Raw genomic sequence first — 24,303 nt, forward strand, 5'->3', positions numbered from 1 at the left:
GATCGAACCCACAACCCGGGTATGTGCCCTGACCGGGAACTGAACCAGTGACCTCTGGGTGCACGGGACAGTGCTCAACCCACTGGGCCGCACGGGCCGGGCTGTCTGTGAATTTCTGAAGGACAAGCCCCTGCTTTGGGCTTCTCTGCCCCCCACGCGGAGGGCGCTCAGTACGCGCCAGGCCAACGCAGGGACGGCGACCGCGGCCTTCGCTTGTCTGTTTCTCCATCTTTCTCAGCATCACAAAAGCAAGGTTCCCTGCCTGTGCGAATGACTCATCCTTTCTTTAAAATCCAAGGATCCGGGTGTAATGTTAGGGTAATGAGATTGAAAATTATTCTAAGAAGAAAATTATTATTCAAAATATTATCTCTTTGAGACGAGATGAGATTATCATTCAGGGACCAGAGGACAACACAGGGACCTCGGATGCTCGCCTATTATTCACACAAACAACTGGATGGGCTTCGAACCAAGACTTCCAAGCACAGCGATGTCATAAATCTAAGAATCACAAATGTTAATAACTCTCTCCCCACATATCAGCTGCAATTACTTAAGTGCTCAGATAACTGTAATGACTCAGTAAGTAGAGAATAGTTCACACAAAATGAAAAAAAATATACCTATATCCTAGGTGAGTGATGTGTGCAATACTGAACATCATAATTACCATTTTCCATTTCAATTTTTAATGCTATGGACAAAAAGAGAGCCCCAAGGATGAATGTTCTCCTGCTGCATTAAAATTCTCAAGTTTATTAGAGCAGAGATTTGTTCTAACATTAAGGCTATAAATATATCCTTTCCTTCCTTCTGTCTCTCTTTCCCTCCTTCCTTCTATTTGTGATCCAAAGACCCAATTCCTACATATTAATATGGTGCCTAAGTCTAAAGAAAAAGTCCACAGTGTTCAGTCGGTAACCCTCCCCCCATCACGTTCTTCACCAGAGCCCGAGACTAAGGCTCCACGGAAGTCAGTTTAGAAAACTACTCCACCTGAACACTGAGCCAATCCCTATTAAGATAGAATTAATGGGCAATGGGGTAACGACTTCAGAAAAATAAATCTTTACCAAGGTCTCAGACAACAAACATGGGGACTGTCCCAGGCCTGTTAACCTGTCCCCTTTGAGAGTCGGCACTGACAAAAAGGAAGGAACCTGAAGTCAGGCTCTCAGCGCAGTTCCCAGACCCCGCAGGCTTTGAACACAGGCAGCCAAGGGATTCGGCAGTAAACACGGGCCCGAATCCAGAGATGCTCAGAGCCCCTGCTCTCAAGCCGGGCACCGTCCCTGGGCCGAGAGGGGCACAGCCGCCTGGAGCCCAGGGCTTCTGGCTTATGGGCCAGGACTTAGCTTTTCTCAGTGAACCCGACCAGGTCACAAGGCTGCGCTACACACAAGAAGTAACAAAGGGCCGGGAACGTCGGAGAACGTGTGTTCTGGGTCTCCATTCCGCGACGCCAGTAAGTCACTGCGATAAAGATGTTTTTATTTATCTTCATGATTTTCATGTTGTTTATATTTGGTGTGTAATTTACTCCAGACTGTAACTGGGGACAATATATCACATCGCTGATTTTTTGTTTTGTTTTTTTTTAATATAAGGATTATATATACTAGTTTATTTCACACGGATTGGTAATTTACAAAATTTAATGTTCTATAAAATGTAATCAATGGTTTGGTTTCAGATCAATTAGGTAGTTATAACATCTAATCATTTCCTCTAGAATTGCTAGAGATGCCTAATAAAATTATTCCTACTTCAGACAATTTGCACCAAATTATGCTCAAGCATCTCACCTATATCAAGCTGTCAATGACCCGTTTATAATCACGGTGCGCTTCTCTTTCATCGATGTTCCTCTCTCTCTCTCTCTCTCTGTCTCTCTCCCCCTCATTAAAATCAATAAAGAAACATATCCTCAGGCAAGGATTAAAAATATGTGTATATATACAGACACTCTGGATGGCTACCCTGGGTCACACTCAGCGTCCAGGGGGACTCGGCTGCATCACTGTCCCAGGGACACACAGGTCATTCCCCTTAAAGCTCTGTTACGATGGATGTTTCCAGACCCATTGTGAATAGACTTAGATTTTTTACTGGCAACATAGTGCCCTCTCCTGCGGTGGTCAGTGCTCCCCCAAATTTGTTGAGAGAAGCCAATAGGAAACAATGCTCGAAGCTCTCGTCTGGGTTGCAATTATTTTAAAATGTCAACGACACCAACGTAACTTAAATGAGAAAACAATTATGAGAGTAATGGGAAAACTCATGCAAATACCCAGCTACTTCAAGGACTCTAAGATGGTTTTAATCTCGATTTAATCTGGAAGGGAACACCCCCAGTGCCCACCATCCTTACCCCAAAAGACAGAGAAAGCAAACGGTGACTTCCAAGCAACTCCAGAGCTCCGCCACCTGACCGCGTTCCATTCTCTCCCCTATTTCCACTTCACTCTAAGCCGGCGGATGTGATGCACACATCTCCCAGCACAAACACCAGTCTCCTCGCACAGCCTTAAAACGGCGACCAGCCGTTAGCAGTCGCCTGACGCGAGCAGCTGAAGGGACCCAGCCTCGGCGCAGCTTCCACATTAGCCTGACGATTGTCATGAAGACACGGAGAGGGAAGCACTGGGACGGTTATATAATTTTTGAAATTCCTCTCATGTGCCAGGTATTTTCTAGGTGACTTAACATCCAATACCCACAGCATCTGGGCAAAACATATTATAATAATTTTTAGTTTAGTTGAGAGATAAGCGGAGCTTAAACAGGTAGGTGGACACACCTTTCCGAGGTAAAGCATCGGGCTCAGGGGCAGACGCGGGGTGTGGCGGGACCTGGGTCATAACGTGAGCATTTACTGGTCCTATCTGCACATAACAGACGGACAGAAAACAGTGCATGTGAAAGGGGAGCGATCTCTGTGCTCCGACACAGTCAGCAAAGTCGTCAGAATATGAGCAACACCGTCATTTATGTGGGTCTTTTACGTTTTCTTATTTGCCTGTAAAACGGGGATAGTAGAATCCACACCCCGGGGCTGTGAGCGCTGAACAAGCTGATAGAAATACGCTGCGTAACACAAATGTCACCTTACCCTTCACATTTTAAGACACTTTGTCCACAGGTTTTCCGTGCACTTTCCTTCCTTTTCCCGTTTCCCTTCCTTACCCTTGTCTGTCTCCCTGGGTGGTGTTTCCTGAGCTCCTTCGAGGGCTCTGTCCCTCGCTCCCTCCACGGCCTCCTCCCGGGCCCGCCTTCCTCTGAGCGTCCGGCCAGCGCCTCTCCTGCAGCTCCGCGCTCCCAGGGCCCGGCCGCCGCCCCTCCAGGACCTGGCCGGGAGCTTTGTGCTTCGTCAGCTTCAAGCTGCTCTGGAGGGAGTGTTGGCTGATTTCTCAGCTGCAGCACGGACTTGGCGGGTCTTATCTTCTAAACGTGTGAATAATTCATTTCAGGTCAAGTTTGTGCTACCAGAAACTTTTACCAGGAAATAACAAGTTTCTTTATCCCCAGTAAGAAAGTGTAAGGTTCGGTGGTAATAGTGGTAAGCAACTGATTAATAAAAGATATGTTCTTGGCAGAAAGGCAGACGCATCCCACCCGGGCGCCACGCTGATTTCGCTGCTGTTTTTTGATGGGAGTGAAGGAAAGGATCACGGTGGTGATAGAACGTCTTGCCCTTTGCAAAGCCCATCAAGAGCAGCGCTGTCAAAAGCTTCAAGAGACAAGCCTGGCCTCCCTGGGACACTGATACTCCTCTGTCTCCATGAGTTTCATGCTAGATTCTCTAGTAACTTAAATAATCGATGAATTAGAGGCTCTTGAAGAAACAACAAAAGTGAGTAGGTCACGGGCCTCTGTGAGAAGCTTATTAATTCTCATTCGGCTAAAACCACTCCTAGTGTGGGTTATGGGGATCCTAGAAGGATGTCCCAGTCACTTCAAAGTGTCACTGCACTGTCCCAGGACTTGGGGGCATTCTGTTGGTCACTCCAAGTCCCAAGAAGTAATGGATGCAAAACCCAAAAGGGCACAGACTGTCTTCTGATGGGCAAAACTGAAAGTCCAGCACACCACGGTCAAGCCAGCTTGGAGCACAGTTTATTTCCCCTTGTCAATCCCAGCAAACCCCATTTGTTGCTGGCATTTCAACCAGCAAGATTTACTGAGGGTGAGACGTCAATCTTGGGCCTTGTCCCACCGTGTCCCAGGTCAGCGGGCAACCAGAGTGGTCATTCTAGCAAGTGGCCTTTGCAACCACGGGCGCTTGTGTGAAACCAATCGGAGACATGATTTATGTTGACAACACGCAAGAGCAGCGCAAATGCATGAAACAATAACGAGATGGACAGAAACAAACACAAAAGGCGCTTCTAAGAAATGTTCTATTTAACACGAAGTCGAAGGAGCCTTACGCATAAAAATAGATATGAATTAATAATTTTTCTATGTTTTATTCAGGAAAAAGGAGACACATACAGCACTAAAATGTAAAGAAAATGGGAAATAGAATTTTCTTGAAACCTAATTTTCAATTTTTGGGCGAATGGTCTGTGAAGATTACTAAACAGAAACCTCATTTCAGCTGGGGGTGGGAGGCCTGCAGGGGGAGCTCTCATGCTGGCCGCTGGCTGTCAGTGCCCCAGAAGGGAAGAGGTGACTCTCCGTCTCCCACAGGAAGCTGGTTTTCTGCTCTACTCCTCCAGGGGGAAGGAGGATCTTCTCCTCGCCCGGCAACAGCGCAGCCAATGAAGGGCTGTTACAACTCAGCCAATGAAAAGTCACCACACTTCCAACAGAGGACAGCTTCCTCCAATGGACTCTTTGCTTACAACGGCCCCTCTGAGCTCCCCTTTTCTCTATAAAAGAACCTGCTTGTCCTTGGTCCTCTGGAAGAGTCCGCGGTGTGTCCTTAGACTGCACCTCCCGAGTTGTAATTCTTTGTTGTTCCCGAATAAACCCATTGTGCTGGAGAAGTATCTGGCTGGCTGTTACTTTAAGGTCAATAGCCTTTTAAAGTTATGAGAGTGGGGAGACATTTGTGGAGAGATCTTTATAACGGCAGAGGGATAAAAAATTCAGAGGAACCATAACATTGAAAAGAGACACAGTAAGAATATTGGGAGCATTTTATGGATAACACAGTTCCAGTTTTTTGAAACGATTTTTAAAGACCCCTTTGAAATTGAGATTTGAATTATACATAAAGATAGCCACAGGGTTGGACTTCCGAAATCCCATACCACCCCGCTCAATTGTAACCTAAAAGTAATGCCAGGAGCGCATAAGCCTAAGCCCACGGAACTTCTCCCACTGTAAAAATAAGTAATGTAACAGGGAGCGAAATGAAAAGAGCTAGCAATGCGTCCCCCCCACTCCCGCCCCAGCACATGAAGCAGGTTTTCATAAGGAAGCCCTGGTCATCAATCACTCCCTCATTACCAGCCCGTCATCTGGGCCTCGGCTAAATGGATTCTGGCCGGCTGCCACGCTAAATGTTCAATGAAACATCCTCAAGGCTCTCTACAAGTTCAGCTGAAGTCGCACATGCCATACATCAAGGAGGGACGTTAGCGTTATCATAGCCTAATAAATAGTGCCGTTCTGGCGATGCAATCCTGGGTTCTAGAGCCGCCTCCCAGCCCCGGTGTTATTCTGCTTAAGTGAACAGCCTCACTGTCTCCTGTGAGGTTAATTTCGTGATAAATGCAGGTAGACAGTCAGTCATACTACTGTAGACAGACAGGTACGCCGTCCACCTTGCTCAAAAGCTAGACAAGAATGAGAGTGACAAAATATTTTAATACACACCTGCAAAAAAACAAGGCTGACTCTCTTAGAATGTTAGTCATACATGTCCACGGCCATTCGTCACTGATGTCTGACTCTCCCTGAAAAAGTTGTAAGTCAAATAACGGCCCCAGCGTTCTTTAGGACTCTCACAAGTTCAGCTGGTGCAGGTGCTGAGTGGTGCGTTGTTTACTGAAATGGTTGCTTAATGTCACAGGTAGAAACGGTAATCCCAGAATTTTAAATATATGAACAGGTATCATTACTTTCATTTGTATAAGCTTTATGGCTAGGGTTGAAAAGGGACTTTTTTTTTTTTTTAAGGTGAAATGTACAAAACTGCTTCAGAGCAGTCAACACTTTCCAATTGCTGGGTTCTCTTAGTTTGGGCTTTAAAGCCTCAGGATACAGACAATATTCACATCACTAAGAAAAATGTCCCTGGCGTCTCTCCAGGTTTAAAAAAATGCAAGTCATTCTAGCACAAAGGGGTCGGCGTGCTTTCCGACACCACCAGATTTGCTCCATCCACTCAGCCTTCGCTGGTTTTCAGACGAATTACAGGCTTTTGATTAAGAGCTTCAAAAAAAAAAAAAAAATACTATTTAAGAATCTAAAAATATAAAAGTGACCAACAGAGGTCTTTGAAAGACCAAGAATAAAATGGGAAGGTTGAGAAACACTACTTGAAAACGCAGTGGGTGGGCATTTTACAGAATTTCACACTGGGGGCCAACGTGGGCTCCCACATTTCCACACGGGTTCCAGAATACAGCCAGGGCAAAGCCGGCTCAGGTGGGCTGTGGTGCAGATCCCAACAGCAAGGCTTCTGGGGGCAAGGAGGAGCCCCTCGGGACCAAGTCTAACCTCCTCCTCGAGTTGCGGTCACCTGGAATTCCTTCACGTGGAGAGAAAGGCTTTCAATCTATAGCTAGAGATCAAGGGCTGAACATGCAAATAACCAGGGAGCGTTCAGTCCATGCTCTGTTTATGCAGACGGAGAGTTCAGGCGAGTGAAGGGGCACCGGGCACCAGGAGAGAAACTGGGGAGAGCGATGCCTCCGAGGAGGGAGGTCAGGGGGACCCAGCCTTCAGGCCCAGGCTACCTGGGGCCCTGGTCCCACCCTCAGAAGGCACTGGCCTTGAAAGACACTGCTCCGGGCCTCCAGGGCGTGGGAGGTCAGAGGTGGCCGGGCTAGGCGCCCCCCTGGAGCCTCTTCCTTGGCTAGTGCCCCATCCTAGGATGTCATGTTCCCATGCCACGGGCTGGGGGTGGCCCCGGCACAGCCTGTTGGGGTAGGAGGTGGCTGTCCTACTTACTTCCTCAGCTCCTGCCCCGTGGGATTAAGTTGAACAATATAATTAGTGACCCCGGTTCAGGGCCACCGGTATCATTCCTACCCAAGGAATGGATTTGCTTACAAATTGCCTTGAAATTATTTTCCAGCTCTTAAGTGCAGGGGTGTGCTTCCTAATCAGCAAGCCTGGGGTTCCTCAAGGGCAGGGGATGTGTCCATTTAAACTGCAGCATGCTCAGTGTCTACCGTGTACAAGTAGAATGCTTTCAGAAGTAAATGTCAAACAATTTAAAAGACACTGACATTACCGTTGACTCGACTCAACGGGCCTCAAGTTGAAATTGTCACCTATCCCATCCACTAATGTGTCCCTGACTCCGTTTCTGTCATAAAAGCAGTGAAACAGGCCCCTTCAGCATCATTTTTGCTTCTTTCGGAAGCCAAAAGAGTAGCTGGGACTTGGCTCTGTGGAGGGTGCTGGCCAGGGTATTTTAAGGACAGTTTAAGAGAGGTGATGGCTACTAAGGATCAATTTTTTCATTGCTTCGGTACACACCTGTCTCAATCTATTCAAATACTTTGAGGAAACACGAACCTCGCTGAAGGATTCTGTGAAAATCCATGAGAAGGACCCTTCTGAGAGCGTGGGGTGTAGAAAAGGGAGGGGAGGGGCTGTGCTGAGAAGCCCCGGGATGGGGAACGTGTCTGTCCACACGTAACGCCGTCTGCGCCCAGCACCGTGTCTGAACTTGCCTCGGGAGCCCTTGGTTTCAGGCTCAGCCCACGGCCCTCACCTGACACTGAATATTAATGGTGCTCCCAGGAAAGGCTGCTGGCTCTGTCCCTCACTTAGGTAGCACAGTGGTTTCCGTCTGGAAGGCAGAGAGGTAGGAACTCGAATCCCAAGGATAACTTTTTTTCCTGATTTGCATGTTTTTTATTGATTTTATTTTTATTGTTGAAAGTATTACAGGTGCCCCCGCCCCCAGGCCTCCTGTTTCAAAAGGCCTGTTCCTCCTGAGCCTGCCCAGATCAGCACGGGGAGGGGCAGGGACACGAGCTGGGCGCCCGCCTCCTCTGGGGTCTGCGCCTCCATCCTGGCCCTGAACTGCCGCAGGAGCCGGGCCTGGCTGGGCAGGTGCGGGGATGTGCCAGAGGTGCCGAGTTGCCTGGGGCAGCCGCTTTCTCATAAAAAGGCCGACCCTAAGCTTATCAAGTCCTTATTATTGACGACATGGGTTAAGTGGCTCAGAGAACCTTCCTACCAGGAGATGGTATCCTGATCGTTCAATATATGCTTCAGGAGCTGTAGGCACCTACTTGACGCCAAAGAACAGCCGCTGGACACGACTGTGTTGCTCCACTGCCAGTGTCTCACGGCAAAGTGTGTCTTAACCAAACAGATGAAGCAGAAAGAACAGACTCTGAACACTGTGGACCGGCTCTCCCCAGTTACATTGTGGGGCATCAATAAAGTTTTTACACGATTTAATTCTGGTCTCCGCGAGCACACCATGAGTCTGCCTATTCTCAGGATTGCTGCAATGATTTAGGGAGACATTATGTGTGACGGGTGCACACAAACTAATAGATGCTCATTCCTTGCCCCTTATTGGTAATGCCATTATTGTGAAATAAATGTGTGCGTTAAGTTAAAAATAATATCCTATTATCTTCTCTTACCTACTGCCCCATGGCTCGGAGACTGAACAAAACGACCGCACTGTACGCAAGATCAACTGCTATTTTGTGCATGTGTACTGGGTTGCTTCCTCCCGTGATGTCTTTCTCTTACCTATTATTTCAATTACGGAAAAACAGAAATTGCAAGCACTGGGTGGTTTAAAAAACATACATAAGAAACAGTTGAATTTTCTGAAGGTTTAAAAAAAGTCTCCCTTTCTAGTGATCAGGATAGTACTGTGCTCTATCCAAGAATCAATGGCCTCGTTAAAAACAAGACGGCCGTCTCGCAAGGTGTCTATGAAGCCGGGCCCTTGACTTTCAGTGGCACACGTGTGTGTGTTTAACTTCACCTAACTGGTAGGTAAACAGAGAAATAAGATTTCCAGCTATGACAATGATTCCAAAGATCTCATTGTTAATTTAAGAAGCTCACGGGAAGCTCGAGATCCACTAAAAAAAATATGACCCTATTAGAGCTGCAAACCCACAAATGTGCCGCGAGACCACCCCGCACGTCCCTCTGCAGCCCACGGGACTTCTGAGTGACGCTGACAAGGCCAACGGTCAGCGGCAGCCGGTTCTCAGTCTCCTCGACCTTGTGAAACGGGGGCAGCGAGACTGATTTTACCACCTCACACGTCAGGAGCAGTGGTCAAAACAAAAGCACCCCAGGGCCAACCAGTCGTCAGAGCGGACACTGTCCAATCTGCACGTTCACCTGACTCGCCCAGGTCGTACATCTGCGAGCGAAGTCAGGTTAGGGGGGGACTTGAGAGTGTCCAGTCTACACATTCTTTCTGTTGTTTTTAAGAAGAACCCCTAAGCAGGGACCAGGCCACCGTCCAAGTCCTCTGGTCGCGTTTAACGACTTTTGGGCATCGCTTTCAGCTGCTCGAGGAGGCATTTTTGCGTGTTTGTTTTCTGTAGAAGATTATCGGAGTCTCTAATTGCCCCGGTCCCGTGGGGGCCTCCCTGGTCCACGTGGAGATGTCAGGACACAGCCCGAGTGCGCAGCAGCTGCCACCACCTTGGGCGCCTGGCCCTTCCCGTGAGCCACGCATCAGGGAACTTTTCCCTGGAGAACAGAACAGTGACTTTTACAGAAAAGCCGCGGAGGCCGACACGGCGACGGCAGAGCGCGTGGCTCACGCCGGACTCTGCAGCTGCAGCTCCGGGGCCTGAACGTCAGTGTGGACGTCTCGTTTCCCTCGCCTGCTCGGACCTGGCCGGTCGGTCCCGCCAGGAGCTGGAGGCCGGCAGTGGGCCCCTCACTCCAGACGCTCATCGCGGAGCCCATCCATGCTTCGCTCCCGCTGAGAGGGAAAAGGGAGGTTAGCTTCCGACCTGCTGCTGTGACGGGCGGGCGGCCGGGCCTAAGAGTCGCGTGGGACAGCTTCGCCTGTGCCCAGCCTTGCACTGGGACAAACGTCCTTCATTTGGACACAACTGACTGGGCGGCGATGGGGGCCTGAGGCAGGTGCCAACCTCTGGCCCACGCTCCCAGAAACCCCCCGCAGCCCCCAGCGCGGATCTGGCAAGATCTGCCGCGCCGGTGAGAGGCTCCTGGAGACTCGGCCGGTCGCACCTCTAAAGGCGTCGAGAAAAGCGGACATGCAGATGAAACAAACATGTGAAAGGGCCTCTGGCCACCAGGGAATGGAGCGGGTCACTCCTCCCGGTGACTTCCGGTTCCCACGGCGCCTGGAAACGGCTCCTTTCCTGCTGGCTCTGAGCCACCTTTCCTGAGCCGGACGCAGGGGCTCTGCCAAGACCACCCCCGAGGGCAGCGGACGCAGGGGCTCTGCCAAGACCACCTCCGGGGGCAGCAGCAGCAGCAATCACGTCTGAGTATTTGCTGATCCCCAAGGTCTACAGAACGGGGGGATTTGGACTGGAAAATCCCACGCTCCCCCACCTCTGAGACGCAATAAGCAACGTGCAGTGTCAGAGCAGCGCCGAAAGGTCACGTTCAGCCCCCCCCCCCCCCGGGGCTTTCTACCCTGTCCACCCCTGGTTAGCGGGCTCCGCGAGCGGCAAACGCCTGCGCGGGCACATCAGATGGTAACGCACCAGAGAGGGAAGCCTACCACCTGCCCGCCACCTGCCTCGGAGGGAAAATATTTTACAATTACATTCTGGAAAGTGCAACACATCCGCGTGGCTCAGAGATAAGATATAAAAAGCTGTGGTGTGAAAAGCCTCCCTTTACTGCTTCTGCCCTGCTTTAAGGTTTTTGGAGAGCTTTGTGCTATGAATGTTTTATACAGACACGAGAATAGTCACATTGCACCTGTTTTTTACTTAGATGACAACATGCACTGTTTACACCAATTTCTCTCGCTTTACTGGCCCATCTCAGAGCTCTTTCCTCATCAACATGTCAAGATCTTAGATTTTTTTAAAGCTTCCCCATATTCTAGGGTATTATCCGAACATCCTTCATTTCTCGGCTATTAGCTAGTCTCTCTCAAGGGACGTTTGGGTTGTTCCTAGTACTTGGCTACGACAAACCACCCGCAGTTAACAGGCCGGCAGACCACCGCCGCCCACGTGGGAAGTGATTTCCCACAGGTGGGTCGGGGGCTTCACCCCCACCGTCCTCGAGCGTCTCTTCCCGCACAGCCCCACCCACAGTCCGCCGGTCCCACGACGAAACGGTACCTCGATGGAGGGTTGACTCGCGAGTTTTCTATTATGAATGGAGTTTAGCATCTTTCAGCCGTTGAGGGGTCCTCTTTATTTCCTTCCCTGGGGCACGGGGTGTCCTAACGCAGTGTGGGGTGCGGGACGCGAATGCAGCTTTAGGGCACAGGCGCCCCGGCTCTATCCATCCACGCAAGGCATCGTTTGCTTTTCCACGCATTGGCTGATACTGCGGGGACACACCGTTCCGTTCACCTTGGAAAACGGGGAATATTGACGAAGGTCCCCACCTGGGCCATTTCTTTCCACCTCCATCCGGACGACCCTGCCTTTGGGACCTGGGAGGCCTGTGGCTTGTCCGGGGCGCCGACTCATTTTAAGGATGGAGCGAACCAGAAACCAGACAGCGTCCTGTACGTATCCTGAATTCTGATCTACTGAGTATGCCCTGGATCTGTTTTGTTTTACATATGTTATATCCACATAATTAGGAAGGAGAACATCTCTCCGCACGCGCTTTGATGTTAAGGAGGTTAGGCGACATTAATATTTGACATCTTAGCAAAAGGAGTTTCCAAGAAAACTCCTAAATCTGGGAGGTTTATATTTTTGTGTGTTTGCCTACATATTTCAGTTTAACAGAGGAAGCAATGTTTAATCTTTCGTTAATTGGAACTGTAATTATTCAGCCCCGAGAAGTCAATTTGGTGAAGATTTTCAGTTACATAAGGAGCTCTCAGGATGATCAGGCCTCTTTCCACGTAAACACAGATTTGTAAGTCAGCAAAAAGGACGAGGGACATATTCCTGACAGCGAAGGTTAGCAAATTCTAGAAAACAGAAAAGACTGTAGAAATTCTTTCTGTAAATGTTGCTAAGTCTTCTTCATATTTCTTGTTCTAGCTGTGATTTTGTTGGCACAGGTATAAGTTACTTAAAATATGTTCCCTTCCCTACTTTGAATGTTTCTGTGGCTGTAAACAGCAATGTGTTTAAATCCAATCACAAGGCAATTAGTCAGATATTTCTATTTGCTAATAAAAAGGTGGCCTTTAAATTTTTTGCCATTTCCATGGGGTCAAAACTTTGAAAATTGCACATGCGACTATAAAGTTCCATGATAGTTTTTAAAAACATATTTTCTTTCATATAATTTAGCTTGCTCATGATGGTGATCATTTTTTTTTCAATCCCGCTGATGAGAAGAGCAGGTTCCTCATAGTTACAACACCCAACTTGGCCGCGATGCTTTTTCGGTGTGAGTTACACAAGCAGCTGCTTCTCACAAACCACAGAAGGCCTCAACGCGTAACTCTCCTAGTGGGTTTAACCCGTTGTGACTTAGTATCAGGTGACTAGTAACTTGTAAGAATTTTAAGTCTTATTTTCTGAAAACGATCATTTAGTATACGTGGGATGTAAGTTAACGACACTTATAGGAAAAGTATGGCCCTAGCCGGCGTGGCTCGGTGGGCTGGGCCTTGTCCTGCGCACCAAACGGTCGATGGTTTGATTCCCGGTCAGGCCACAGGCCGGGGTTGGGGGCTCGATCCCCAGCAGGGGGTGTGCAGGAGGCAGCTGATCAGTGACTCTCTCTTATTGATGTTTCTCTCTCTCTCTCTCAAATCAATAAAAAATATTAAAAAGAGGAAGATTTTTGCCTGAGCAAGTGAATGATTGATTCAAGGTGTGTGTCCACGTGCACGCGCTGGAGCTCCACAGCAGAACTTTATATAGGCCCACTTCCATCGCTGCATTCCACCATTTATCAAAGAACTAAAAACAGCTCGGTCACAACGTGATAGGCCGTTCAAATGTCCAGCTGCAACGCTGGCGGGGACCATCCTTAGCTCTGAGTGTCCGATGACCTCACCGCGCCAACCTCGTCTCTCTTTGGGGGCTGTTGTCTTAAGTGCCCGCAGTGTATTCATCTTTATACATAAAACATACGCGCGTTTTAATAGTCGTATATGATGCGAAATGTGAACATTTAGGGGGTGTCACGGCACATTAAGTTTCACCCTCATTTACGTCCGGGATGATAGATGCCGGAACCCCAGCCGAGGCGGTTTTATGAACCAGCCAAATGATTTGTATTCGGAGCGGCAGTAAGTCCCCGTGACAGAGTGTGCTTGGACAAAAATGCCGGCTCCTGACACCTCCTTTACCAGTAATGTGTTTTCATTTCTCACGTGCTGATCTCATTTATTTTATTCGGGCGCGCACACTTAAATCTGCGAGATACCGCGAGCTGCCAGTGCCTGGGAAACAATAAATCACTGCCCGCCGGCACGCTCACCTGCGGCAGGCCTGCCGCCCACGCTCATTAATCAGCGCCATCGGTCCCGTCGGGGCCCGTGTTCAACAGGAGACGCGCCTCTTCTGAGGCCTGGCTTTCATTCACTGCTCAGTCCCTGACCCCACGGAGCTCGCTGCTGGGGTTTTAGGAACACGAAACCTCCTACGGCGCAGCAGAGTTTTACGGCAAAACCCCTAAATGGTGTCACACTTTTGTGAGTTCCGTGTTGCGCTATCCTGAGCTAAATCAAACTGGATATCTAAAAATGGCAAATACATGCAGTCATAACATCCATTTGAAAATAGAGCCACAAAAAATAATAAACGTAGAGTGTAAACTGTGTTTCTATGAATATATTTAACACGCCAAATTTCGGGGACACAGAGGCAGGGGTATACTTTTAAAAATGTGAGCTGGAGCAATTTCATTTATTTCAGGAGACAATGAAGGGCAATTTGTCTGTCTACAGTGATTTTTAAGCCCATGAAAAGAAATTGGAACAAATTTAGAGATAAATGTAAAATCTTTCCCCATTTTTTCTCTTCTCTAAGGAAATGTATGGGAGAAAATGAATCAACCTGTAACACGAGATAGATGATCGTATGGATCATGAGCCACTGGAGACGCCCCATAACATCCTTATGACCAAAAGAAGAGACGACTGATGTAAACGGCATCTTTTACTGCCTTAAAATAGCCCAATAATGCAGGTGCGGCAAACACAGGATTTCAGCAGCCAGGGTCATCCTCTCGCCCAAAGCACGGCTCCTGCTACTCATCTCTGACTATCAAACCCCGAACAGTAAGACGTCGCAGCCAGCGATCACCTCGGCGTCTCATGGCCCAAGGAATCAATGAACTGGAGGTAACCGTGCAATTAACCACAGAGAAAATGCTTTATAAATATCTCACTCCATCGTCAACACCATCTGTAGGGGTCACTCACGAGCCCTCTTCCGTCAAGGTCTGGCGCTGAAGCCACACCTTAGGGGTGCGGTGCGGCCCCCTTTCCCAGTGCATTTGCAACAGACACGATGCCAGTTTGGGGGACGTCGCTTTCCAGATGACGATCTGGGGGCCCACAGTCCGTGAGGAAGGCTACACGCTGCCGTGACTTCTCTCAGGAGCCGTCCCGCTGCAGCTGTTTGCAGGGTGACTCTCCTGAGCGCGAGGGGCTGAGGCAGGACCCTGGGGACCTCAATCCCGAAATCCACCGCTTCTCCACCGCCTCCGGGATAAACCCAAACTCCACGGACGTCTCAGCCTCCCGTGGGACCTGCATCATTTAGTGACTCCTGACGCTCACCCCTCAGCACGCATCGCAGGACCGCGCCACGCCGTATCTGTCAGCTTCCGAATTCATTCTGTTCCTTCAAGCGTGTCACCGTGGACCCCGTCTTTGCCGCCCGTCATGGGCTCGTTCCATCTTCTCTGACAGAGTCCCAGCCTCCGAGGTGGAGGCCCCGGCCCTCCAGGTGGTCCTCTCTGTCCTTTAGGACACTAATTGTCTTTCCCCAAAAACCCGATGAGCTTCTCTGGGAAGAAGTTATGCCTGAAACAATCACTGAATCTCCAGGGACCAGCACAGTGCCCGGACCAAGAATAATTGTTAAAAATATGACGAATAATTGAATAAAATAATGGAAATGGGTAAAAGTTGTCTTTCGTGGTCAGGGCTCCAATCTCTTACATGGACCTTGATAGTTTCCTGTCCTTACATTTCATGAGGTCACCCCCGAACCCCCCAACACACACTTTTCTCTCGTGGTTCCATCTCTTCTCCTCTGTTCCCGCACCCACAGCTGCCTGGAGTTCGGGGCCTTGAACCTCTGAGTAGACTCGGCCGGGACACCACGGTGCTCCCCGGGCCTGGGTCGAGCTTGAGGGTGTCGGGTCTGCTCGGTCCCGTCTCTGCAGCCATCTGCTTTGGCAAAGTTTCACTGTTGCTTCCTTTCCTGGCCTCTTTTCTCTTTGGAGCTTTTGACATTTGAAAAATCCTGTTGCTTTTATTTTAGGGGCACTTCAGGATAGGACAGCGGGATATGCTAGCAGTCGGCCTGACATTTTCAGACGGAAGTCTCACTGGACTAATTATAAAAGTAAGAATTTCCATAGCTTACTTTGTGTTAATACTTGGGGAACTTCTCTAGCTTCTTTTCAAAAGACTGACTAGAACCAGAAAATGTGCTTGTGGGTGTGACTTTTCTTTCTTCCATTTACTTTCCAAGCAGGACCTTGAGCCAGGTTTCAGGCTCCGCGGTAATGCCTCAAGCCTGTTGCATTAACTGTGCCCGCGGCACGTCCCCTGTTCGATCGGCGCAGCTGTAAGCGAGACGCGGGGCAGACAGAACCGGCCCCGGCTTCCTGTAGGCGCCCGCCCACGAGGAATTCTAGAGCATTAAAACGTGTATTTGTAAATTAAATTTCTAAATTTTAACCTAGGCAGTCTCACCCTTGTGACCTTTGAAGATGTCAATACTGTATCTAAGCAAACAGAATATAAAACCAAATTACCTCTGTTACAGTGTCGGGGCTCCTGTCAGTCAATGACATCACATCCTATTGCCATTACTGAGGGAGCAACTGGTTTTAATTCTAATACACTAGATATAAATGAACAATGCATCTCGGTGTGGTCCCAGATGTTTTCCTAACAAAGGAACAACAGGTGTCCGAAAAAATCAGCTTATACTGCATTTTTCTCTTAGTGGGATCAGAAAACCGGTAGGAAAACATTGATAATATATTCCAACTGGAAATATCTTTATCATGTAACTCATGGGGAATATCGAAGGCTCGCTGTTTCCTAAATTCTTCTCAGACCATCTATTTATATCACCACTCTCTCAATCATCTAACTACAGAAACTGGCTAAATACGATTATTCCTGAATAATGGTTGAAACATACAGTGATGCTTTTGAGTTTCACACGAAAACTTGAAAATGTTAAGGCCAGCTCGTCACTGAAACATCCCTTAGGGCCACACCCAGGGGGTTCTTCAGTCGCTTGCTCCTGGTCCTAAGGTCCTACCTGTTTCATTCTGCAGGTGGTGCCCGCAGTTGGCATCAAGCGGAGCAGAAAGACGGCTGGGAGGGCCTCCTGCCTGGCTATCCCAGAATTCAGTTCCTGTTAATGCTCTATTAAGCATTTCAATTAGTTATGTTTACTTTTAGTTTTATGAATTAATCTTCTCTACATATCTAAATATACATTTCCTAATGAGCTTTAATATTCAAGGAGATAAATATGAGAAAGTACTTTGAAACCAATTATAGGAATAATCTTATGTAACTTGCAAATGCTGATCAAAATACATCATTTCAATAATGCTGATGCTGGGATAACAGAGCTATCTTTGGTTGAAAATAACTGTTTGGACTGTTAAGATAATGTGAGGTTTTATCCTATGTACACAGAGAGTAATTCAACATTAAAAACCCTACGCTACAGGAATTTAGAAGCAAAAGACTGTATAATGCTAATAGCTAGTTATTAAGTGGTCACTTATTTCCTGATGTTCTCATTAAGGTTTGTGATTTCAAACCATAAGGAAAAAGACCAAAGCGTTGAGATCTAAATATCAATTACCGGATCCATCCTTCGCCCAACTTCAAGCTCTAATCACCTCTCCCCTGCCTTGCCTAACAGCTGCCCAGCTGGCTCCCACGTGTCCAGGGCTGTTCCTCTGAAATTCATCTTCTATCCAGAGAGACTATGGTGCTTAAAACCTTCCCATCTGTTCTCATATTCGACCCAGTAACAGCCCACGTTCCCGAGCAGGCCACCCGGGCCCTCCATGACCCGCCTTTGGCCTAACTCTCCAGCCGAAGACACGCCAAGCAGAGGTCGAACGCGCCAGGAACACTCCTCTTAGGCTGCATCTGCTGGTTCCCGGAAAACCGGCTCCTCCACCAGCCACCGCGCTCCCTGCCGCTCCTCCTGTCCTAACTGCCAACTATTCTTTCCGCTCAAACTCCCTCCACTAAGTTTCCATAACCCCCTCCCCACCCAGTAAGCATCCTGACGCGAGTTCACCAGGGTCACGGATAGCGCTGGGCGTCCCCAACGCGCAGCCAGGGGACCCAGGGCCGCGCTCGGCTCCCCACGGTGCCCGTGAGCTGTGATGATGTTGGCTGCACCCGGCGAGGTGTCCTTCACGGACGTCCGGGGAAATGTCCCCGCTTGACTGCCTAACACGCTGCACCCCGGGCTTCTTTCGTTCAACACGTCTGAACGACTCGTCCAGGCTGCTGCCTGTGAGCGGTCCGTCCCCTGGGTCGCTGAGCAGTATTCTGTTGGGTGAATGCGCCGGGGTCTGTGTCACGGACACATCTGCTGACGGGCATTTGTGTTTGCTGTTTGCTTACAGTTTTGGGCTCAATGCCTTTTCATGTGGGAGTCTTGTGGACGTGTTTCTGCTTCCCTTGGATAAATGTCCAGTCTTCATGTGGCCAAACCTCCGTCCTCAATAACATGGGATCCCCACTCCAATATGGGCTTCTCCTAACCGAGGGGGAAAGGCAGGAAAGACAGCGAGTGACGGTTGGTTACGCTATGGGGCGCGATCGACGCCCCAAAGCAGGAAGGACGGGAGGCTGCCGCCCGTGACGGGCGGTGCTGTGGTCCCACCTCAGCAGTGACGAGTGTCCAGTCGTCAACTCCTGGGGGAGCAGGCTACTTGTCTTCTAGGGTAGAAGCCGTATTTTATTTTTCTGCGGAGATGAAACTGTCTTGTATATATTCATATAAAATGCTGAACGCGGGCCCCGCTGCGTCCTCCCCATCGCTCCACCCAAATGTCAACAGAGTCACCTCCCAGCAGCACCGTGAGCAGGAAAGGTCTCCCCAGGCTCACGGCCGCACGCACGCCGAGGTGCAGGGCCAGGCGGGGTACTGTGAACGGATGCAGAACTGTCGACTAACACGTGTAAGGGGACTTAATGGAACAAAATAAAATACAGGAAAATACAGGGAGCCGTTACTGATCCTCACAGATAGGAGATAGCGCTGAGTGGGGACCACGCGGGCGACAAACCATCTCATTATTCCAAATTCTTGTGATAATGTGCTTCTTAGGCCATTGAGTTGGAGACGTTTCAACGTATTGGTTATTTATTTGGATCCTATCTTTTTGGTACAGAGATTCTTTGTAGACGGCGTTCATAGAGACACAGAAACCTGCACGGCCCTACCCGGCTCCATTCATCGAAAACGTCTCGCTTACGCACAACAGCGGCCGCGGGAAACCGCGACGGCGAACCTCAGACAGCTCCGTGCACACACCCCGCGTCTCAGGCGGCTGCCTGCTAACCTGTCCGTTCGTTCCCGACCGGGCGGCTCTGAACCGGGCTGGCTGAGAAGCAGCAACGCGGGGGTCTGCTGTTACGGGCACACCCCTGGTAGATGCCTGTCTGGTTTGTGGTGAACCCTCAGCAGGACTGTAAAGCCGAAATGGGAGACCACGGTCGCCGCAAGGCCCCTGGAAATGGAACTTAGGGAAACCAAGACCTTTTCTCCCGCCCAGTCCCCATCTGCACGGCGACCGTGGTGCGTAAATATAGAGAAACAGCGGCCACAGCGGCACGCAAGCTGCTGACAGAAAGGGGGTTCGCCCTGGCCGGCGCGGCTCAGCCGCCTTGCAGCACAGGTCACAGGTTTGGTTCCCCATCGGGGCACATGCCCAGCTGCCGGCTGGGTCCCCAGGAGGGGGTGGGCGGCGGGCGGCCGGCCCACGTTTCTCTCTCATCAGTGTTTCTCTCCCTCCCTCTCCTTCCCTCTCTCTCTAAAATCAACATGTGTACATAATAAAGGAGGTTCAATGCAGACATTTAGAACCTACAAAACAGTGAAGACTTACTTTCCTCTCTTTAATTTTTCATCTAAATAAAGAGAGTGACTGAAACGGCCTCAGGCTTGGCAGCGACGGTCAAGACAGAGGCCGGTTCTCGGCATCCGACAAGGAGACTCGACAGCCCGAGCAGCGCTCCTGAGGGTTTCCTTCTGGACACGCTGGACAAACGGACCGGCCCCCACCCTAAAACGCTACCCAGGGTGTGATCGCCTCAGGGACGGGGCGGCTGTCCTCTCCGTGTAGATTCACCACGTGGACACTGATACCCACGGTGTGTAAACAGAAGACAAGACAGACTGAAGGACATCAGGAGGGACCTGCTCCGCGCGAGGGCCGTCAGCTGTCCACGGCCCAGTCACACCAGGGAATGACCACGACGTTCATGAGACAGAAACGAGATGCAACCAGCTGTCCCCTCGGGTCCCCCAGAAAAAGTGGACAGAGGAAAAAAGTCAGGAAACTCCACCTCCCTGGGGGATTTCGGCAAAACGTGGAGCCGTAAGGCACAGGAAACGCCTTAGCAGGGCCCAGGTGACCTTCAGAACTACGGTGACACGTCCTTAAATTCAGCCAAATAGGAAAAATCTATAGGGAATCTTGAAAAAAAAGAGACTAGCAGAAGACAAGCCAATTCTGTCTTTTATAATCAATTTAGCCCATTTGTTTTATCACAGAGAGAAAGCCGGAGCCTCGTAACCTCTCCGAGCCCAGATTCTGAGCTTCGAGACGCGGCCGGGAAACACTTTCCTTCCCACGGACGTGTCCGTAGGTGGCTATTCAGTATATTATCAGGACATTGAAAAAAATACATCATAAAGAACAATATTTAAACAGAAGCTACTCACCGATGCCGATGAAAGCGGCTTTGTACCCCTCTGCCTTCAGCGTGCGGAGAGTGATTTCATTCGCCGAAAGGCTTTTACCACAAACTATCTGCAAGACACAAGGTGTGAAGGACACGTTGGCATTCGATTCATAAAAATCTTGATCTTCAACATCAAAAAGAACAGAAACGGGGCGTAGCTGTAAAATCTCGCGCGTGCGGAAACACGCTTGCCTGTCGGAGGGAGTTTACACAGACCGACTTCGGCGTGCGGGGTACACTAACGGGCCTTCCCGGGGGCCGGACGCATTTCCTTTTAATAAAGGAGCCGGGCGAGAAGCAAGCGGATTGGAAATCAAGCGCGTGAACTTCCGTAGCTTAATTCAGGCGTTCAAGGCGCGACGTGGGGGCGCTTTAACGGACACAGTGAAGATGAGCCTGTTTCTGGCCCTGCGCGTAGTTAAGGTCCGTGCAGCAGACGTAGGTAAGTAAATACAACACAAACCAGCGCGACCGGCAGGGCCCCTGGGAGTCCAGAGGAGGGAGACTCAGTCCGGCCAAGGTCGGGGAAGGGCGAGAGAGGCCGCCGCGTTTCAACGGGGCCTTTGTCGGGAGCGGACAGAGTTCTGACGGGAGCATCGCCCAGGGAAGATGCATTGAGGCTGGAAGCAGAGGGGACTCACCCCAATTAAGATCCACAATAGTCTGTTCAGTTCCCAGACACCAGCCAATTTTCAGACTGGGAACCTGCCGGCGGCAGAGGTGGCCGGGCCTCGGAGGGAGGACCCTGCGGATCAAAACCGCGGTGACCACCCGAGTTCCTCCCCAAAGGGAGCTGCGGCCGCTCGCCAAGGGGCCTGTCCCCCGGGGAATGGGGAACAGTCACACGTTTCAAGGACACGGGACAAAGATCCTTCGGTCACCCGGACACCTGAGAAAGGGACCTACAGGCGTGAGGCGAAAACACGGAGCCCGGCTAACGTCTGGCTCCCGGGCGCCCGTGAGACCACAGGCCCGGGTGCGCCTCCCCCCGAGTCCTCAACATCCAGACGTTACACCTGTCAGGTGAAGTCACCCCCACGCGAGGGGGGCGGTGGGGGCGGGAAGAGATGAACCAACGGACTCGTGCGCATACACGCATGACCCACGGACACGGACCGCGGGCCGGCGGAGCGCGTCCTTTAAATGAGCTACGTGACGCCCGCTGCAGAGACACACAGTGAACCACGCGCCTCGTCTGATTATGACGGAATATTTGGCTAAAGAGAGAAAATATTTCCAGAATCTCTAAGGCCGGAGATCAGCTGGAAGAGTTTTTAAAATATTTACCTTTCTTTAGAAAGGACAATTATTCTGTCAACTGTTTCTCTCCTTCCAGTGCAGCTACAAGGTTTTATATTCGCTCCCCAGCAGCACCCCGCAGCAATGAAATGCGTGCTCCGGGAAACCGCAAGTAATGAAAACGGGACCATGAAGGGAGGTCGTCAAGGCCGAGGCCTCGCTCAGGTGTTTTGACTCAAGTCAGGAGGCCGAGGGAAAGCCAGGCGATTACAAATATTATGTTAAATCAAAACAGCTTCGTCAAACTGTTCTGAGAGATGGCAAACATACAGGTTATGAACATATTTAGGAAAATGCAAGATCTCTGGGCAGACTTACATTTTTATCTTTAAAAATTAAAGCCATTAGAAATATTATAAACACTACGAGACAAAACATCCACACGCACCTCTTCTGAGTTGCAAAGCAAACCAGAGAGGGCATTTAATCCGAAAGATCAGCAACATCGCCTGGCACAAATGTCACAGAGGCTTTATTCAGTCCACCTAAAGTTAAAAATAATTTGCAGGGGTCTATGTTGATTTTTTTATGATGAAATCAAGAGATTTTATAAAAATATAACAGCCAAGAGGCTGATTCTTCTAAAGAAAAAGTAGTTTTATTTGATCAGAAATAACCCTTTGATGTGAAATCACTTGGGAGTCGCCTCACAAGTTACAAACTGTGTATCTTGCCGACACGTAAAGTAAAAAAACAGAAATGGGAACGTTCCCCTAAGAAGGCAGGAGCGCAGAAAACAGTGGCCACCCAAGTCCCTGTGAAAGGGAGAAACCACCACACTCCTCAGGGAAAATAACAACAATTACAGTAATAAGGACATACGGGTGCCGACAAGGGTCTGTCCGGACAGAAATGAGTAATTTTGAATGGATTTATTACTCGACCTGGAAACACACAAGTTAAGTGAGTACGAAACTCAAGAGGTTCAAACAAGAAACAGCAAATGCATCGTAAGGGGGCGAGGGAAAGAATTAACCGAGACAAACTTAGCCGTTGGTCACTCAGGAAACGTACAATTCTGAGAGCTGATGGTTTACAGATACATTATGGACAGAAACCGCGTCCTTGCCCGGCCCGGGGAAAGTCAAGAAAACAACGAAAGGCTTAGAAACACGAAGGCAGGCGAAGCTCAGGTACCGGTGAGGTTTTTCATTGTGTCCTGGAAGAACAGGTTTAAATCCATGCTAATTAATTCAAAATCCAGAATGAAACAAATTTTTTTTAGGAAAATACATCTATTGGCCAAATAGATGTGAGAATAAAATAAGTGAGACGGCTAATAACCGTAGGAAAAAAGAAAAAAAAAATCTAAGCTTTGTCTCCCATGAAAAGGCCTTGAGGTCAGAAGGATAAATCCTTAAATTTAGCAAAGACGGTCGGTCTCCAGACTGTGTTCTTAGCAACAATAAGGTACGTAGAAGCTGGAGAGTTTATTTCTTAGGAAGCCAGCACAGTTCCATCACCCAGACTCGTGATGGTGACAAAAGTGAAGCAAGACAAATAAAAACAGGCTCTCGGTCAATGTGCAGCCGCAGGGCTGTGCTGTCCCGGCTGCGTCTCCGGCGTAACGTCCGCGTCGCCCGCCGACGAGCGCAGGGCCGGTTTTCCCGAACGGCGCCCAGGCAGGTCCGGCTCTCCTGGGCAGACAGAACGCACCCGGTGCCGCGTGGATCTGCCCCAGCGGTCACTGTGATTCAGTCTGCTAACTGAAACAAGGCTTGTAAGAGGCCATTAAAAAGTTTAACACCCCTTCTCCGTCAAAATAAAAAAACCACAAAAAATACTAAATAAAATCTTAATATTCTAAGTCTAGAAAAATATTTATTCAATACGATTAAAAGTGCTCTCTCATAGGGCAAAAAGATGCCACGTGCCATCGCTCTTCTGAACCATATTAGAAGTTCCAGCCAGTGAAACGGTGGAAGAAAAGTCATATATAACGTACAGAGAGAGCAGATAACACCCTCATTATTTTCTTGTGACACCGTATTTGACTTGAAAAATTCATCTCAGTATTAACAAGAACCAATCTATCAAGCTCTTCGATATGAAATAAATGGAAATTATTCAACGGGAAATTTAGCGAAAGAACCCAGTTGGGAGTGAAGGGGACGGATGAGGCTCCGTTCCGGGTGTGACGCGTTTCTGATGTCTGGGTGACGGGCGCCCGTCAACCTGCCCGGAACACAGGACTCGGGTCCGAAAGAAGGCGGCTTCTGGGCCAGCCCTCAGCGCGTCGTGGCGAGAGTGAGTTCTCAATAATTATTCGCTGAATAAATGAAACCAACCCTCTAGAAAGAGAGGGAAAGGAAAACTCGAATAACAACCAAGATAATGCTAGACCATCGAGCCAAACGCACACACGCATGTGCAGGCATGCACATGTATGTACGTCTATGCACATAAGAATGCGCCGCGTTCTGCACAGAAGTTAACCAGCGTGAACCTAGGGCGCAGCTCATCTCATTGCCAGAAAACTACAGCTGAGTTTAAAATAAGAAATGTTAACTGAGAGGCACAAGGGGAAGGCAGGCGAGGGGAACGTGTCCACG

The 24,303-nt window shown here is 49.4% G+C and overlaps 1 protein-coding gene across 1 annotated transcript in view; it reads right to left on the reverse strand.

Moving 5' to 3' along the window:
- DPYD (dihydropyrimidine dehydrogenase) overlaps positions 1–24,303 on the reverse strand; it is a 316,316-nt gene that overhangs the window by 179,527 nt on the left and 112,486 nt on the right. Inside the window, exon 8 of the mRNA XM_081122318.1 lies at positions 20,433–20,520. Coding sequence (XP_080978444.1) covers positions 20,433–20,520 — 88 coding nt within the window. The remainder of the gene's footprint in view (positions 1–20,432; positions 20,521–24,303) is intronic.

The sequence above is a fragment of the Miniopterus schreibersii genome (assembly GCF_964146895.1).
Source record: "Miniopterus schreibersii genome assembly, chromosome: 19".
NCBI lineage: Eukaryota > Metazoa > Chordata > Mammalia > Chiroptera > Miniopteridae > Miniopterus > Miniopterus schreibersii.